The sequence below is a fragment of the Lepidochelys olivacea genome, assembly GCF_965140295.1.
Source record: "Lepidochelys olivacea isolate rLepOli2 genome assembly, chromosome: 3".
In the NCBI taxonomy this organism is placed as follows: Eukaryota; Metazoa; Chordata; order Testudines; family Cheloniidae; genus Lepidochelys; species Lepidochelys olivacea.
This window is the reverse complement of record NC_140413.1, coordinates 118,070,668-118,090,699: the sequence shown is the minus strand read 5'-3', so window position 1 is coordinate 118,090,699 and position 20,032 is coordinate 118,070,668. Positions and strand designations below refer to the sequence as shown.

The 20,032-nt window shown below is 43.7% G+C and overlaps 1 protein-coding gene across 2 annotated transcripts in view; it reads left to right on the top strand.

Moving 5' to 3' along the window:
- CNKSR3 (CNKSR family member 3) overlaps positions 1-20,032 on the top strand; it is a 99,205-nt gene that overhangs the window by 47,631 nt on the left and 31,542 nt on the right. For both annotated transcript variants that reach the window (XM_084622990.1, XM_084622991.1), the window contains 3 exons: positions 1,400-1,563; positions 14,600-14,802; positions 16,170-16,257. In XM_084622990.1, coding sequence (XP_084479116.1) covers positions 1,400-1,563; positions 14,600-14,802; positions 16,170-16,257 — 455 coding nt within the window. The remainder of the gene's footprint in view (positions 1-1,399; positions 1,564-14,599; positions 14,803-16,169; positions 16,258-20,032) is intronic.

The following is a 20,032-nucleotide window of genomic DNA, read 5'->3' as shown; positions in this document are numbered from 1 at the left end:
AAGGGTCTGTGTCTGTCGGTATGCTGCTTTTGCCGGGATGGAGTCTTAGAACTTTTAGTAAGTAATCTAGCTAGGTATGTGTTAGATTATGATTTCTTTAAATGGCTGGGAAAAGAACTGTGCTGAATAGAATGACTATTTCTGTCTGTGTGTCTTTTTTGTAACTTAAGGTTTTGCCTAGAGGGATTCTCTATGTTTTGAATCTAATTACCCTGTAAGGTATACTTCTATTTCCTTCTATTTCTATTAAAAGTCTTCTTGTAAGAAAACTGAATGCTTTTTCATTGTTCTCAGATCCAAGGGTTTGGGTCTGTGGTCACCTATGCAAATTGGTGAGGATTTTTACCAAACCTTTCCCAGGAAGTGGGGTGCAAGGGTTGGGAGGATTTTTGGGGGAAAGACGTGTCCAAACTATGTTTCCCAGTAAACCCAGTTAGAGTTTGGTGATGGCAGTGGTTATTCCAAGGACAAAGGATAAAATTAATTTGTACCTTGGGGAAGTTTTAACCTAAGCTGGTAAAAGTAAGCTTAGGAGGTTTTCATGCAGGTCCCCACATCTGTACCCTAGAGTTCAGAGTGGGGGAGGAACCTTGACAACCTTCTATTCTTACAACTAGCATCTAAGATTGTTATAATTGTAAGGCATTAGAGAAGAGATTTTTTTTTCTTCATTTGATTCCATGATGTATAGTTGATTTTCATGAGTTCCTTGTCATAGTCAGTTTCCTCTGTTTTTAAAGATCTTGCATGTAGCAACAAGAGATGGAATTTTATTTATTTTTGTAAAACTAGGAAAATTATAATTGTAAAAATCAACAAGGGAACTCAGATAGCAGGTGTTGTACCTGGAACTACTTTTAAATATTTTCTTTTTAAATATAAATACAAAGCTAACTAGATTTCATGTTGACTTTGGGCTTCAACTTTTCCAATGGGGAATGGATGATTCAGGGAATGATAGTATATGCAATTTGTCTCCTATAAATCATGAAAATATTGAGACATGTCAAACATCTTGATTACTTTGACTTTATATTGCTTCCCTTCCTTTCAGCGTGGTGTTTTTCTGTTTTTTAGACTGAACTTTTTTCAAAGTATGACGGGCCTTGATTTTTCTTGCTTCCTATAAAGCACATCGCTTATCTTGGCTGCTAAATAGTATAGATTGTTACTTGCTGTGTTCTTCTGTAAGGGTCTTGGGTCAATCCTAATAACCGATTCAGGGTGGACGGAACACCAGTTGCAGCAGGCCTTGTTCCCTTTTTTGCCAATATGCAACCTGATGTAAGGTGGTGTTTGCTTGATAATCTAATGCTACATATATTGGTGACAGCATTTCTTTGTGGTGTTTACAATAAAACAAAAATTCTAACTGGCTTGTCTTTCACGCTCTTGGTAGGCTTGGATGATTGCCTGCAGCAGTATGTCCCCAAATTTGAACGGGAGAAGATAAATGGTGAACAGCTGTTACAGATTTCACATCAAGATCTTGAAGAGTTGGGTATCTCACGAATTGGACACCAGGAACTGGTTCTGGAGGCGGTGGATCTTCTCTGTGCACTGGTCAGTTATTCAGTGAACATACAGGTGGTTTAAGAAACTTACTGTGTTGAAAAAGAAATAGTAGCAGATTGTTTAATTCAAATCAGTGCCATCTCAGAAGTGTTTGCATATTTTTCCCGCCTGTTAACATACTAAATCCTTGGTTCTCAAACTTTTTTACTGGTAATCCCTTTCACACGGCAAGCCTGAGTGTGACCGCCATTATAAACTAATTTTTTTTTTTTTTTTTACATATTTAACACCGTTATAAATGCTGGATGCAAAGTGAGGTTTGGGGTGGAGGCTGACAGCTCGCGACTTCCCCCATGTAATAACTTCACGACCCGCTAAGGGGTCCCAACCCCCAGTTTGAGAACCCCTGTACTAAATTATGGGTTACATTTGAAGAATGAAGTTATTTGAGTGGCACTAAGGTAAAATCACATGGTTCCTGTCACTGTACACATTACCGAGAAAATAACTGTCAAGTATAGTGCGTTGGTCATAAAAAATGACATTGTGGAAATGGCAGTTGTTAATAATTGTTGATATAAACTGGATTAGGCGAGCCACATCTCTTCTCCATAAACTAGCAAAACTATAGAACTCTGTACTCTTATAGATAATTTATAAAAAGACCTTTTAAAAATGATTTAAGGAATATTTTGATGGTAGGACTATTAAAAAAAAAATCATTGTATCTGAAATTTCAGCTGTTTCCCTCCTTCCCTTTGTATAATTGTATGTATGGGTTTTAAATGTAGACCTGCTCTGGAATGAATGCATAAATTGATGTCTGTATTGGTGGTACAGTATTACAGATACAGTTTATTTAAAAGTCATGATTTGGACACACTTTGAGTACGTGTCTGATGTAATGCTATGAGCTAGAGCCAGAAATATATACAATTACATCACTGAGAATGGTGGGAAAGAATGCTCAGCAATTCTTTTGCCATTACTGGCCTACATTCCATTCATTATGTAACGTTTGCTGCACTGAGTGTATTCTTCTTAAAATGGACAGAGCTGTTACTCCATGTGAAATGTGCTATTCTTGTTTCAGAAAGATGGTACAGAGATCATTTGTACTCGATTAAACCAACGACAAACGGGATATCCTATAACAAAGCCACTGTGTTTCATCAACAGAATTTATAAATATTTTGTTCAAATACTTCAGCCAAAACATTTGTACAATAGCAAAGGCTTTTTTCCTAAATATTTTTGTATATCAATATTTTTTAACGTTAATCTTCACTTAACGGAAGAACTGAAACATAACTCATGCTGTGGGGATGGGGTATAGTGTGTCAGGCAAGGGAGAGAGTCTGGTGAATTCACAAATGTACTGTATATTGGCCTGAGTGAAATAATGGATGTGGCAGCCACCCTAAGGCATTTTTTCCTTACTATTATAATATGAGAATAAAACAAAGCTGGATGACTGCCAGAACCTAAAGCTGTTTTATCTCCTACAATTTCCTCCTAATTTCCTTTGTAGACAAAAGTTTTGACCTCAGGCCCATTTCTGGAAATACTTTTGTGTAGTACAGTTCAAGTTAATGCATTAGACAGAGTTCATATGCTGTAACTAAAATGTCCTTGTTCTTTTTTTGGGTAGAGGGAGTTTTGGGGGGAGGTGTTCCTGTGTTTTAGCTTTGTCTTTTGTCGTCACCTTAATTTCTTTTTTGAGTTTTAGGAAAGGCATTATTGTATCAAATCAGCCTTAATTTTGTGCTCCAGTGTTTCTGCTTCATGTTTGGATGTAAGTCAGCTTTTCATGGCTTTGCTAGCGCTTTCACTTTTCATATGAAGGAGAAGGTCTCCTCCTCCTCCTCCTCCTCCTCCTCCCCCTCCTTCCTCCCCCTCACCATCCCAAGGTCCTTCAGATACAGTTTTATGCATTAATGCATTCTGGTATTTTGTGCTGAAGTGACTTTTTCCCCCTAACCCCCGAATTAAAAAGCCAAAAAACAATCCATAATTACTGTTAGAAGCATACTTTTATGAAGACTTCTTCCACCTCCCACAATCTACTCCTACGTGACCTGGCACATAGTAAATGCAACTGGGCTTATACCCCACAACGTGGCCTTCTCAGGAACTTGGTGCTTTATTCCCACTCTGAGCCTTTATAAAAGATTGCTCTTTTCCCCCAGTCCTGCCTAGCATGTTTTTTTTTCTCGACCTCTTTCAAGAGTGTCCTCTGGTTCCACTGCATACCACAAGAACTCCTGCGACCCCGAAAGAAAGAAAGGAAAGTTGCCTTTGAAGCATCTTTCTCCTTAAATGGTCGCCAAATTGTCAACCTCTGAGATTTTTCTAGGCCCATCCAGCCACTGAATACAGGAGAGTCTGAGGCTAAGATGTCATTGTGGAAAGGACATCAAAGAAAATCTAAAGGAGGACCACATTGAAGGATGAGAGCTAATGATATTAAAAGGACACTGTCAACTTGAAAATAACTTCCATCTGTAAATGTTGTCTGTTGCTGTAGTAAACCACCCCTAAGATAGTATAAGTGAAAATTAGAGTAGATCTATTTTTTCTGTTTGTTTATGTTGTTCATTTGACAGTTCATTGTGCAAAATCAGTTTTGTGTTTTGATTGTATATCCTCCCCCTAGCCTTTTCAGAAGGGTGTTTATCAAGAACACCTGCAGCAGTACTGTAACTGAAGAGACAACAGGCAAGTGTGTGCTCTGAGGAAGAGGGCGAGGGGCTCCCCTCTGAGCATGTATGTTTGTTGCTCTTGAGCCTGCCTAAAATACCCTTCTCAACAGGTAGATGGGGCAGAAAAAACTTTTTTTTTTTTTCTTTAAACCTTGGATTAAAAGGGTGTTCTGTCAGAAAATGAACTTTAAAAAAAAATCAAATTGAGTATCTCTGGCTTTCCATACATTAAAGTGGGGAGCAGACGCTTTAGTTGACTGAAATTTTAAAGGGACATGCACTTGCTTTTTAAACTCCAGTTAAACCACAGAAATGGTGGCACAAATTTAAAAGTTAAGATGTCACCATGAAGCAGAATTGTGCAAAAATCACCTGGAAAGGTGGTAAACTTGTGGAACATCTTGCCGAGGACATGACTAGACTTTGGCATAGGTTCAGTGAATGAAGAACAGTGCAGGCATTAATGGGAAATAATAGCTTCATCTTTAGTTTGCTCTTGGGATTAGGGTCCCAAATTCTCCTGTAGCTTATAATACTCCTATATATGTTAAAGCACAGACTAGATCTTCAACCATGGTAGAAAGATGCAGCTGTTTTTTTTTTTTTTTTTTTCTCTACCTTAGAGTTGAGGGATCTTGGTGTGGTGGATCTGCCTTTGATAGTTTTGCCTGATAGGGCAAACTCCTCCCTCATGCTGTAGCAATGCTTGTGATGTTGTATCAGTGTGGTGCAGTACAATGTAATTATATTTGGCGTGTTGTCGTCTTCAGCATCATGTGACATGCATGATCTGATCAGTTTTTCACAAGACCACCAAATCAAGTTGTATGATGATGGCATTTTAGAGGATTCCAGTGCAAAGTGACAACATATAAGTAGTTCTTGCAGAATTGACCTGAAAAATTAAAGATGAAGGTCAGGCTTGACAAAGCCCTGGCTGGGATGATTTAGTTGGGGATTGGTCCTGCTTTGAGCAGGGGGTTGGATTAGATGACCTCCTGAGGTCCCTTCCAACCCTGATATTCTATGAACCAAAAATACCAGGATGGATAGCAATCTTTGTTTTAGGTTAAGTGTATGCTGCTGTGCTTGTGCTGTAACTGTCTATGTATATAAATTTATAACTTAAGTTTGTGGAGGTTTCGAGCCCACAACTTACCCCAGCACTATATTCACTTTAACATTTTGATGCTGAAGGAAATTGGAATCAATGTATATTCAGAATTTACACTTTTTTGGATCTTTTGCCCTCTTCCACCCCCCCCCCCACACTTTATTAAGAAGTCTCCAGTTGAAAATTATTTTTTTAAATGTCATCTACTTCTATGTCGGTTACCTTAACTCAACTAGTTGTCAGATCAGTGTAGTGTTTAGCAGACTGTTGTCTCTGTAAACTATAACGTGGTTTGGTGGCGGAGTGGGGGAAGTAGACGCACTTTGAGGTGTCTTATTTAAACTGAACCCTTACATGTGTCTTCCCAAATTAATGAATAATCAGATAGGAATGTTTGACATAATGTGCTCCCAAGGGCCCACTTCTTTGTGTGTGTTGATGAAAAATAAAGTTTGTTGATGTATTGAACTAGAAAACAGTTTCTATATACATAAGCAACACAACTTTTTTTCTTGAAATAATAAACAGTTAAAACATTAATGTCGGGTTGTATTAAACTTCTTTTTTTTTTTTTAAAGCAAAAAGCTGAATTTTTGGGGCTTCAGCTACCTGCCAAACATCAGCGACTGATACTTGGTATAAATAGGGAGGGGTGGCATAACTGGAGCATGGGACTGGGAACCAGCAATTCCTGGATTCTAATCCTGACTCTAACTCCTTTGGTGGCCTCTGGTGAGTCACTTAATCTGTTCTTAAAGATGGAGAAACTAAAATGAAGTGGATTATATTTAGCCAGCTCCTGGCGGTGTTGAAGATTGACTGATATTTGTAAAACGTTTTGAAGATTAAAAACATTAATTCACGTGAAAGAAGTTCTGATTAAATCAAAGAAGTAATTGGAGGGAGATCAAGCATCAGAATAACGTAGGTGTTCAGATCCCATGGTATTAGGTGCAGAATGGGAACTCAGATAGCGTGGAACGGAATTAAATCCAATTTGGAAACCCTCATTTTCCCATAAAACCTGTATGAGAGGGTGATTTTCTTTCAAACAGTTGTGCAGTAGCTGGTGGTTCTTCGAGTTGAGTCTCTATGGGTGCTGCACTGTAGGTATGGCTGTGTGCCTGCGCTGCTGATCAGAGAACTTCGGTAGCAGTGTCTGTTGGGCTCACACGTGCTCTGTCGTTGTCCTCAGTTGCTTTTCAAGCTAGCTCCACCCCTAGCTAGAGATGGAGCCGTTGCTGTATGTTTGCGGATCATTAACATTCTTATTTTGCTAAAATTTAGCTTCCCTTGAAACCTCTTTTTTCTTTCCTTGTTCCATTTTATTTGGCCATGCCTTTTAAAAAACAACAAACCAAACTGAAAAGAAGAAAGGACTCTGTTCTTTTGTCAACCTCTGTTGCAGGGGGGAGGGGGGAAGACATTTCCCACACAAGGGTATGCCTGGCTCTCTGGACTTCGAGAAGTGCTGCACTTGCAACAAGGCAATCCCAGTCATGGACAAGCAATCCCAGTGCATCTACTGCCTCGGCGAGGGCCTCATCCAGCAGAAGTGTTCCCTCTGTCATCAGCTCCACCTGAGATCCCCCTAGGACAGAGAGCACCTCCAAAAATCATCTTTATGGAAGCAGCTCTCTGATGAGCATGAGTCTTCCCCTCAGTCTTAGACTTTGAAGGATAGGGGGTCTAAGAAATGGTCCAGGGACTCCCCACTTTTTTTAAACCTCTGAGAGGAGTTCCCTCAGCGAGAACCGGGATAGCTGAAAGTTACTGCCATCTCACTTGGTATCCTCGGCACTGCCAACACCGAGACTACAATTCAGCACCCATGCGTCACAGTGACCATCGGTATCTGGTACTGCTGTAGGCCCATGGACCCTTTGGGCATGGAAACCGAATCTTTGATACTGAGAAATAAGGGCAAATGCCCTAAAATGCTCCTGGTATGTGTGCTGACATTGGTAATGCCAGCAATAATAGCCTACCAGGCACTGGAGAGACCAGTACAGGCAAGGTCTCCATCTCGCCCAATACCGGGACACTCGGTACCACTAGAATTCCATCAAGCTGGTGATCTAGGCATGATGGAGGCACCCAACTCTCTGCCCCTCGATACTGAGTTCATGGCACCAAGCCATTGCTGGGCACGGGTATGTCCCTTCAATCATGCCATGCCCTCCCCCACTATCAAGTGAGGGATTGGATAGTGAACCGGACGGCGTATTGCAGTACTCCTCTCGAGTGCCATATGGACCTACTATCAGTAGGGTCTGGGAATGTACCAGCAGATGGCACCACCACCATCTTGGTACAGCCACCAGTGGGCAAGTCCATCAGGCCCTATGGCACCACAGTGGCCATACTGGGACTGCTGGGTGGCACACTGACAGCCTGCCTCATGAGCTTCAAGCATCACCTACAACCCTCCAAGCACGCTCCCTCAGCCACAGCATTGAAGGTTTCAGAGCCTCAAGAGACAGAGGAGCAAGAAGGGGATATGGAGGAGGAGGAGATAACACCTAAAGCCATATCTTCCTCTTTGCTGGATGAAGTGGTCATGCCTGCATCACCAACTGTGGCAGATGACTTCCACCTGTTTCAGGAGCAGGGGAAAAGAGTAGCAGATACTCTCCACATACCATTGGAGGAGATCAGACACGCACCACCAGCTCATTGTCATCCTCCACTTTTTGTCCTTTTAAAAAATCAGCCTCCCAATCAATAAAGCGATCTTAGAACTGGCTAAAACGGCGCACCAAACCCTGGCATCGATAGCCTCAATGTGCAAGTGGGTAGACAAGAAATATTATGTCCCCACAAAGGAATCAGTTTTTTCTCCTACCCACCACCCAGTTCCATCGTGGTGGATGCTGTGACAACAACATCATCGTTCTAGGGGAGCACCCTATGACAGAGACTGGAAGTGCCTCGATGTCCTTGATAGGAAATTGTATTCCTAGGCCACCTTAAACCTTCTCTTCAATGTTCGTCCAACCACCTGCCCTAAACACCACTTTTGACAGGCGGGTCGAGGCATCACAAGACCACTCCCTACTACTGTCTGTGACCATGCACCAATTTGACTACTGTTTGGCAGCGTTCCACAGTAAATAATGTGGGACAGATAGGTCCTAGAGATTATCAGTTCCAGGTACTCCATCCAGTTCACCTTTCTACACCCCCACAACACCCTTCCCCTGCCTCTTCAGGAACCCTTTTCATAAGAGTCTACTATGTCAGGAGGTAGGTCAACTCCTACAGTTAGGAGCTATAGAACAGGTACCTCAGCATCTACGAGGCAAGGAGTTCTGCTGTCTTTACTTCCCAATGCACAAAAGGAAGGGAGGTTGGAGACCTATCCTGGGCATCAGAGCTCTCAACAAGTTTTTTGAGGATCAGAAGTTCAAGATGGTCAGTTTATCAATGATTAGTCCATCATTGGAACAGGGAGACTGGTTTTCAGCCTGCAGGACGCCTACTTTCATATTTCAATATTACTGGCTTACAGACGATTTCTCAGATTTATTTTGGAACATGACCATTACTAATACAGAGTCCTCCCCTTCAGATTTTGATTAGCCCTGAGAGTATATTTTCCCAGTTCTCTCAGTGGTAGCCACTCATCTACACTTACAAGAGATAATGATCTACACTTATCTGGATGATTGTCTCCTCAGAACCTAGTTGCTCCAGGAGGCTTGTCAAGCCACCGACTTCATGATATGCTTGTTCACAGGTCTGGGCCTTCAGCTCAACACCAAAGCCTTCCTACCTCAAGACAGGTTCCTATCCCTGGTGTTACTCATAGATCCAGCTCAGTACAGACCTCAAATACCAGCCAGACTCTGCCTCCAACTCCAGGGGCATATGGTGCGAGCACAGCTGTGATACCGGATGCCCGAGTCCACATGCGATGCCTACAGCTATGGTTCAGTTCAGTTTACAGGCTGAATAGAGACAGTGTGAACAAACCCTGTCAACTACCTACCAGGATCAAAAACTGCCTGGCCTGGTGGAAAAACCCAGCCAATGCATGCAAAGGGATTCCCTTCTTACAGGTGTCACCATCGTTGCTCCTTATCACCGACGTATTGCGCAGAGGATGGAGCGCGGATCTGAACAGCCATGCAATGCAAAGCAAATGGTCACCTGTGGAGATATTCTTATATATCAATCTCCTTGAATTGAGAGTTGTCAGGAATGCCTGCGCCCATTTCCTCCCACTGAGAGCAGGATCACATACGAAGATCCTAATGGACAACATAGCCTGCATGTACTACGTGAACCGCCAGGAAGGGGCAAGGTCACCCGCTCTATGCACGGACGCAATTAGGCTATGGACCTGGTATAGCTCTCACGTCACCTTGTCCGCAGCTTACCTCCCGGGCTCGCAGAACTCGATAGCGGACAAGCTCACTGGCAAATTTCTGCATGATCACAAATTAGAGATGCATCTGTCAGTTCTTCACGACTTGTTCTCACAGTGGGGAACACAGTTCACAGACCTGTTTGCCACTTACCAGAACAAGAAGTATCCAAGATACTACCCCAGGGTGGAGATTGGACAGCACTCTCTGTGAGATCCTCTCCTTCTCCCCTGGGACAAGGACCTTCTTTACGCTTTCCTTCCATTTCCCCTTCTGCTGAAGATCCTGCTAAAGGTAGAGGGATGGAGCTCACATAATCCTGATTTGCTCCTACTTGGCCAAGACAGACCCGGTACCCTTACCTGATGCAGCTCGTGATGTGCTTGCTGATCTCCCTTCTGAACTCTCTGCACCTCCTCTCACAGGACAAAGCATACATCCCAACTTGGGGATACTCTGCCTCAAAGCATGGCTCCTACATGGTTCCAGCACCTAGAAAGGTCATGCTGAAGGGAAGTGCAAGAAGTTCTGTAACACAGTAGAAAGTCCTTCAGGCAAAGCAGTTACCTGTAGAGGTGGTTTCAGATTTGGTGCATGTCTTAACAAATCTTTCCAGTGTCAGCAACTCTTCCACGTATTCTGGAATATGCTCTGACCCTTAAAAATTGGGGTTTTCCCTGAGCTCTCTCAGGGTCCACTTAGCAGCCATCACAATGTTTCTCCGACCCATAGAGGGATACTCAGTACTATCGCATCCAATGACCAAAAGGTTCCTTAAGGGTATAACTAACCTCTTCCCTCAACTTTGATTTTCTACCCCTCATGGAACCTAGACCTGGTACTGAAAAGGCTGACCAGACCCCCCTTTGAGCCTATGGCTACCTGTTCACTGACATACCTATCGGTGAAAACGGCCTTTCTGATAACAATCACCTCGGCTAGAAGAATAGGGGAGATAGCAGCTTTGATGGTGCATCGCCCTTACACAGTATTCTTCCCAGGCAAGGTTACACTCAGGTCGCATCCAAAGTTCATTCCTAAGATAACATCGTCATTTCATATGAATCAGTCTATCCACCTTTCCATCTTCTACTCCAAGCCTCACCGAGACAACAGGGAAGCCATACTGCATACCTTAGATGTTAGGAGAGCCCTTGCATCCTACCTCAATAGGACACAAAGCTTCAGGAAGTCCCCTAAACTATTCCTCTCCATGGTGGAAAGATCAAAGGGTTCAGCAGTATCAGCCCAAAGATACTCTAAGTGGGTCTCGAATTGCATCAGACAGTGCTACCAAATTCGTAACATGACCCCCTCCAGACTCTATCCATACACATTCCACAAGATTGATCTCCTCATCTGTCACCTTCTTTAAGGATGTCCCTATTGCAGATATCTGCAGAGTGGTGATGTGGGTGTCTGCTCACACCTTCACAGGTCACTGGGGACTCCACCTCTAATGCCATCTTTGGCTTCACAGTACTGTCATCTGTGACTGACTCAACTCCGAAGTCCCAACCCTCCAAAAGGGTTGCAGCTTGGTAGTCACCTACAATGGTGCATCCATCGAGGAGTGTCCCTAAGAAGTTATTACTCATCATCATCCGATGAAGTGAGCTGTAGCTCACGAAAGCTCATGCTCAAATAAATTGGTTAGTCTCTAAGGTGCCACAAGTACTCCTTTTTCTTTTTGCGAATACAGACTAACACGGCTGTTACTCTGAAACCTGTCATTACTCACCTTGTTCAGTAATGATGGTGGTTCGAGATGTGTGTCCCTGTGAGTGTTCCACAACCCACCCTCCTCCCCTCTACTTTGGAGTACTTCTTTGACTGTGGTAGAGAAGGAAGTGAGGACAGTTAGCCCACACGCACTGACTAGTCTCATGGCGCAGCATAGGCCCAACAGACACTGTTACCAAAGTTCTCCGATAAGCAGCGCAGGGAAGCAGACACACCTACAATGGGGAACTCGTAGGGTTGCACATCTCGAAGAACCATTGTTGCTGCACAAAGTGAGTAACTTCTTCGCGTGCAATGGTGATAATTGCTTGCACTAATTAGGCATGCAGTTGCATTCTCGTTTTTATGCATCTGAGTGCATGCCTGAGTGCTTGAAACTCAGGCCTTGGGAATTCTGCAGTTGTCCCTCACCCTGCCTCATCTGAAAGGATCACAGCTCTTTATCGAGTGGTTCTAACCATCCAATAACTTATTTGAGTAAGTTGCTCTCCTTATGGGTTAAAAGGGCCTATAATGTTTTCAGTCCCGAGTGAAGGGATATTCTGTTTGCTCTCTCCCCTTGCCAGAGTAATTAGGCTTTTATACTCTTCTAGGACGCTGCTATTTTCACGTTCTTGTGGCTGCAGGAAGTGGCTTGGCACTCAGAGCTGGTGGTGAGGAAGCAGCACACCAAAAACAAACAATATTGCAGCATCGTGTAAGAGGATGAAAGAACTTGGCTGCAAGAAACTCATCAAAATGATCGTCTCTTGTTTTTGTTTTACTTTAAATCGAAAGGTGGCAAGTTTTTATATGGCTACAGAATGTAATGCTCAGACTTTTATTATTAAAGCCAGAAATTTTCCTGCTCTGGGATGACGGAAAACTTAAGGATATCCTCTGCTGTTGGAAGGGTGTTGTTTCTTAGACCACATCCTCTCTCATCTCAGCAACACCTCTCTAGCTGTACTCTAGATACCATGTGCTCCCTTGTCAAGTGGTCTAGTAGACTTTTGCAGTGTATACCCGCTGGACTGTGGCCAGAACTGGGAGGTAGTTTTAAAGGCAATTTGGTGGCTGAAAAATGCCAGTATGTTTTAGCTTTGTGGATTCCTGAGGGGAGTTCTATAGGCTTTTTTTGTGGGTGGGGTGTTTTCTTTTAAAATAAAATAAATAAATAAAAAGTTCCCTGTCATTTGTGCTACAGCTTTTTCAGTCCATGGTATCCCAGACTTCATTAGGCACATTTGACCAGGAAAGCCAGGGAGTACATGAAACTTGAGTAGAGTGGAGCACAACAATCTGCATAAGAGATCCTAGATCAGGAATATTGCCAGTAAAGCTGGGTCACGGATCATGTAAGCTTAATGGAGTGGGAAGAGGTGTTTTTGAAGGCCATAAGGGGGCTTCTGGGAGAAATGCTGTGATTGAGGGGAGGAAGTGGTGGCGGCATGAGATTTGTACGGGGACAAGTGGTTTGTTGTCTCTCATCTCTTACAAATCAGTATAGATACAAAGTGCAGTTAAAAATCATCAGAAGGCTTTCCCCATTCCTAGCACGTGTTCTAGCCCATCATGTCTCTGTAATAACTTCTTGAGTTGCAGTGTAGTTTTTTTTTGTTTTGTTTTTCTTTCTAAGTAATCTTTGTGCTAGAGTGGTGCCCTTGAGCTGTGTCTAAACAGAGGTTTTTGTAAGTTCCAGTGTTGCCCTGGCATTAGTGTAGCTCCAACTCCGAGCATAGCTAGTCTGTGCTAGGGCTTCTGCCATTGCTAGGGATGGTGGAAATTCATCTGGGCAATAGCAGTGATGGGAGAATTTCACAAAGATCTCAAGTGCAGATAAGACCCTAAAGACTAGGGTCAAGCTTTTTCAAACATGACTAGTGATTTTGGGTACCCCTGTTTTTTGGTGCTCAACCTGAAAAAGGGACTTTATTTTTCAGAAAGTGCTGAGGGACCTATTTGCCCTCTGAAAATCAAGCTTCTTTAAGATGCCTCCAGTGAGGCATCCCAAATTATTAATCACATTTGAAAATGTTGGCCTTAACCTCTGTCTACAGAACAGATACAGCATGGGTTTTGTAACTGACATTTGGACTGAGACAAACTGATTTTGCGTAAGCCAACTGGATTCTAATTTTTGTTACTAGTGACTTGGGTGCCTTTGAACTCGCGACCTAGATGTTACAGGTTCTCTCTGTATTATCACTCTCCTGAGTGATCTAGTATTCCATAGGTTTTACCTTTTGGGATGGGGGGAAGGGACTTCAAAGGCAATTTTCACTCTTTTATGCATAGTGTTGATGCTGTCCATACACTTGCAAATAAATGCCCTTTCCTAGTAGGGGAACACTTACCTCAGAAGTGTTATAATTTCACAGTCAAAACCCTAGTGTAAATATTTAATCCTATCTGTTGCCTGGTAGTTCAGCTTTTGTCCCTCAGCAGGTTTAAACTTCCCCCTCTTTTTTGTTGTGAGTGGAACATAGCTATGCTGCTTCTGGTTTTCCACCATAGTACTGGGAGCAGCCAGACTTCCATTACCTTTAAAGGGAGAAAAGTGAAATCAACGCTGCTGTGTTCCATTAAGAATCAAGTGATGTGATGGGATTTGGGGCCCTAATATTCTGAGATTGAGTTCCCTCAACTCCCAGTGACTTCAGTGGAAATTGATGAGGTTTGTCACATAGTAAAGTCAGGCCTTCAGTCAGGTAGCTTTTGTCTCCGTGGCATTCTGCAGCTGGAAGTGGAACCCTGCTGCATCTGAATGTTCAGAAATCTATGGACTGCTTTTCAAATCTTTGCATCTGGGACAGCACCTACACCTGCTTTCCAAACCAGTTACCTACACACCCACAACAGGATTTGGGGACTTCCTGCATTGTCTAGGAGTTAAGAGCACTGAGGATAACTGGGATTAATAGCATACTTTCAAATGCCTAATATAGATTAGAGACTGCATTTCACAGAGCGGGTTGTCCAATGGTGTCTGGTTCAATCAAGTTGCTTTTTTCCCAAACAATTTTTCTTTTGTCAAGAGAGTAATTATAAGCAGTACTCTGGATCTTCCATCCCAAATAGCTAATTGCACCACAAAACAGACTTAGATGGGATCTCTATATTGACTTACAAAACTATTTAAAAAAAAATCTTTCTTTTTTTTTTTTTTTTTGCAGAATTATGGCCTTGAAACAGACAATATGAAGAACTTGGTTCTCAAATTGCGAGCTTCTTCCAACAACCTGCAGAATTACATCAGCAGCCGGAGGAAAAATTCGAATTATGATGGAAAAACCTCACACAAACCCCCCAATGAATTCCTCACCTCAGTGGTGGAGCTCATTGGTGCTGCTAAGGCCTTGCTAGCATGGTTGGACAGGTATGAGATTGGTACTCTCATTTAAAAAAAAAAAAAAATCTATATGGTCACTTGTGTTAGTGAAATGAATGTTTTCGGCTTCCAAAGGCAGCTTCTAGAGTGATGTCTGGATGTAAATGTCTCTGTTCCCACCCAGACCACCACTTTATTTAAATCTTAGGATGTCGGTAATTAGCAAGTTGAATTGCCAGGCTGTTGGTGGCTGCAGGGCATAGGGTGATGATACTTCTAAAATCAATGGATTTGACCAGTGTTTACAGTGATTGGAAACTCTCTCTTCTCCTCCACACCCCCCACCCCAAAAATTCCCTAGTTCAGACAGGGCTTTAAAGAAAATTCCCCATTCTCCCCGCCCCCTTATACAGATGCAACTTTCTGCTCCACCCCCTCACACAAAATGATTGTCTAAAAAACAGTCATTTGTTAACGTGGCTTTAATTTTTGACTGAATTTGCTCCTTTCCCAAATGTGTGCTTCAGTGGCCTGGAAAAAGACAGGCAGCAAGAAAGACTCCTTTGCTTTTCCTTACACGGGCTAGGGTTGCTCTGTGACAGCTGCTGCGGAAACAGACAGGCAGCTGAGCAGATAGTGTCCAAGCAGTGATGCTGGGACAGGATAAGAGAGGATTGTAAATTCTCTCGCATGTTGCCAGCTTTCCTAGGGACCCAGCTTGTGGGGAGGGAAGTCAGAAGGAGATCATGGGGAGGAAGAGCTGTTATCCCATGAATGGCCCTCCTGTCACTGTCAGGTGGTGTTCCCTGGCAGTAGCTTGCTCTTCTCACTTGGTCCTTTCCTGCGGTCACTGCCAGCCCCCACCAACTTTCCTGTCTGCTAGCCCCAGCAGCAAGATGGCTGACTTATCCAACTTTGAGCCCAGTCAGTGTTTTGAAACTCTTTCCCTTCTCTCCCTGCCCCTCATAAAGTAGCAGGTGGGGCTGAGGTGCCCCCTCAACAGCTCTCTAAAGTGGTCTCCTTTAAGGGAGGGTATAATCACTGAGCTAGAATTGAGTCCTTTGTAAACAGTGCTGAAAGGTTAGCAGCTGTTCAGATTTACCTCTTAGAGGAAAGCAAGCCATTACAGAGGCTGATCTTGGCTGAGATATTTTTCATGATAAAGAATACACTTGTTATAAGGGTAGTTTGTTGCTCACCATATTGGTGCACTTGTGTTAAAAGGCACTTTAGTCTATTTACTGCAGCTACGGTTATTCAGATTACATTTTTACTGTGTTAACGGGATAGTTCCAGCATGTCTCAGGTTTGCTATCTGACCTGCAACTGTGTAAATCTATGTGCTGTGCCCATTAACAGCCAGAGTTGGAAGCCGAGAGGGCTTTTCATTCTAAGGGGATTTTGTCTTGTTACAGGGCCCCATTTACAGGGATTGCTGACTTCTCAGCGACAAAGAACAGAATCATTCAGCTCTGCTTGGATCTCACTACCACAGTTCAGAAGGTCAGTTGACTTTTTCCCTCCTCCCAGCTTTTCTTCTCACCTCTCCAAAAAAAGGAAGGAAGGTGGGTGGCTGGGGAAATAACTGTGTGCTAGTTATGTGCAACTTGTTAATGAGGAAAACATATGCTGGAGTACCATACACGTGATAATGATCAAGTGCATGCTGGCTGCTACCAACTTTGGTCATTCTGTTCTCCTGCAGTTGAGATTTTTGTTTAGTTAATTTCAAAACTTCTCAGCAATGTTGAGCTAGGTGTCTCCCATTTTAAAGTCCATTAGTGTTTTCATTAACTTTAAGGGTTGGGTTTGGCCCTGGAATAGCTGCTTTGAATTTGAAAACCTGAAAGCTGTTTTTTTAACTTCAGTTAGAATCAACGTTGGTAACTTGTTTTAATAAATAAAATAGCAACTCAAATTATACCCTGGAAGAGAGCAGTAGCCGCTGGGTGTGGACTGCAACAGGTGACGGGAAGAGCTGCCTTTTCCTCACGTTTCTGTTTCCACCAGGCTGACTTCCACAATGTTTTATTAAAAATTAACTATTAGCTGTGATTGGCCAAAATCGTAATGGCTAGAGGGTCATTTGGCATGTAAGTGACTTTCAGCAGACCAACTCATTTCATGCTTTGGGTATAGCTGGGGTCAGAGTGGCTGGCTCCCACTCTCCTTCGATGCCTCAGTACGTACCATACTGTGATATGCAGCTCCCACTGATGCCTGCTGGAGCATGGAACTCCCTTGTAGGAGATGGTCAGGTAAGTGGTGTGTGTTGGGGATTTTATTGTGGGGTTTTTTTTGTAGGTGGGATGAAATCTGTGGCATGGACTTGTGCACTTCGTGTGTGAGGAAAAAGCTATGTCATTTTCAAAAACTTCTCAAAACCATACATACAGTATATTGAAAGAAAATGAGTTAATTGCTTCTCCCCTTTTGGGAGAGAAGCTCTTGCAGGTGACCTCAAATGATTCGTGCTGGAGTGTCCTATTAAAAGCAGGAAACAGGGACCCAAACAGGGTTTATTGCTTAATTGCTCCATGCCCTTCTTACCCTTGCTGTGGGGCATTCTGCACATAACCCTATAGCTAGCTAACTTTTAACAGTGCATTTGCAGATGACCATTCAAGGCTTCTCAATCTACCTCTGCTTCCTTCCCTCCCCTCCCCCCTGCAATCTGCTCCCCGACATGTTCACAAGCCTCCCTTTTTAACCAGTGTATGGAAATTAATGCGATGCTGCTGCTTTTAGAATTGTTTCTAACCATGGGAGCAATCAGTGTTGGATCATGTGTACTAAGCAGGCCAACTCAGATTGAAATAATTGGGGATTGGGATTGTGGTTGTGTTTGGTGGGGGAGGAAGGGATGGAGACATGGGTTCATCTGCCCTATCAAATCTGCAGTTTGAGGGTCATGTTTAGAACATGAATTTTAGTAACATGGTTAAAGCAAGATTAGTCACTGACAAGACTTAATTCCTACACAGCTGGCATGGTTCACAAGGACTCACTAATTAGTTATTATATGTTTTTCAAATACCCAAAGGAAATTCTTATTAAAAAAACAAGCAACTTTATACTGGAGTCAAAGTTGTATATTTCTATCAATTACTTAAGAGACAGCCCTTCGGAGCACCTGGTAGTTTTCTCGAAAAACCTGTCACAACTAAGTTTTTCCAAACTTTCTACTTAAGTTGCACTTAAAACAAAACCAAATAAGGAAGGGCTTAGTTAGGCCTGGTCTACATTAGAAAGTTAGGTTGACACAAGACAGTTTACATCAACCTAATTGTGCATGTGTCTTGACTTTAAATTGGTTTCCCCCTTACATAAGCACCCTGTTATGCCAACGTAGTAACACCACCTCCCTGAGTGACACAGAGCAAGTGTAGACACTGAATTACTTACGTTGAGCCTAAGTGTCCTCCAGCAGCTGTCCTACAATGCCCCACGCTGACCTCTCGGGTCACCATTATGAACTCTACTTTGCAGGCATCACAGAGACCGAGACTGGAAGCCCCCTTCCCTTTAAAGCCCAGTGCATTTTTGAAATTCCTTTTCTCGATTGTCCAGCTTGATGAGCACACCTAGCAGCTCTCCACTGTTGAGTGCAGCTGCCCGTGCTGGCTACATGCTCCAGAAGCACTCTGGCTTGGAGTAGACAGGAGATACCGGATATCCTGGGCCTGTGGGAAGAAGAGGCTGTGCAGGCACAGCTCTGAACCAGCCTAGAAATGTTGACGTCTATGAGCAGATGGCTCAGGGGATGCAGAAGAACCGGTACGATGGGGACCAGCAGCCATGCAGTGTGAAAGTCCAGGAACCTGCAGCAGGTGTACCAGAAGACCAGGGAGGCCAACAATCGATCTGGTGCTGACCTGCAGATGTGCCACTTTTTTACAAAGAGCTGCAAGCCATACTTGGTGGAGGACCCACAGCACTGTGGATACCTCTGAGGAGCCCACCGAGTCATAGGCCCCTGCTGTGAACAGCAAGGAGGTGGATGAGGGGGAGGAGTATGGGGTCAGACAACCTGGGATCCAGCTGCGCAGCAAGTCAGACCTCTTTTTGGTGATGCCACAGTCTCACCAGTGGATCACCGGCGAGCCCAGTGCAGGGAAAGGAACCTCAGATAAGTGTTTAGATAAATTTTCAATTACAGGGATGGCAGGACACATCTTTTGACTTTTTTCATTAATTTACTCATGCTAGAAGAGGTAGTGGTACAACCATGAGACGTAGAGTTGCTATTTGCTTTTCATTCCTCTCTGGAGTTAGGCAGGGGCCACACAGAGTAGTTTGTTTATGTATACAGGGGTGTCCCTTGAATCCTCCTGAGAGATCTCCATGAAACTTTCATTGAGGTACTCGGCAATCCCCTCCTGAAGGTTTTTAGGGTTGGCAGCCTTATTTTGTCCTCTGTGGTAGGGCACTTTTCTATGATGCTGAACGATAACTTCAGTAGGCACCATTGCAATAGCAGCACAGGCTAGCAGCTTATGGGCTCGGGCAGCTTTAGGACACCGCAGCAACTGTGGGGTCTCTGCCTTTTGTAACCCTCAGAAGTGAGATGTCAGCTAAAATCACCACTGCCTATGGAAAATGGTGCGAATATTCAGTGCCATTGCTCTACATGACTGGAATCATGCAACCAAGCAATTCGCTCCATTTCCCCCAACCCCCGGCGGGCCATATTCACCATGGCTAGTGCTGTGACTAGCGCCGTGCACAAACTATCCCTAGCAGAAGTGAGAATGTTGTGTTTACAACTGCAAGGGAGCAAGTTTCCCTTTCTGTTGTGAATATGCTGATAAAGGTACCTCAGTGTTTTTATCTTCAGCTGTTGCCATTCTGGCCTTCACACCGCCTTCCACACGTGCAGAATGCCTGAGCCAGATAAAGCGGAGAAAGAAGAGGACTCAGGATGACATGTTCAGTGAGATCCTGCAAGCCACTGCCACATCAGACTGCGAGCACAAGGCCTGGAGGATGAATATTGTGGCCAGCCTGGAGAAGGAAAGAGTGGAGAAGAGAGAGCTCCAGCGGGAAAAAGAGAGGGAGATGCACAAAGACATAATGAGGCTTCTCAGGCAGCAAACACAGAGGCTGCAGACTGTGGTGGACCTGCAGGTTCAACAGTCCTGGGCTCACCTCCCTCTGCAGACCACTGAGAACGCAATATCCGGACCTCCCTATACCCCTCCCATTCCCCCAACATTCCGTGTGGCATCAGGGGCCACTGCACTACCCCTGCCATGCCACCCAAGGGACATTAAAGACA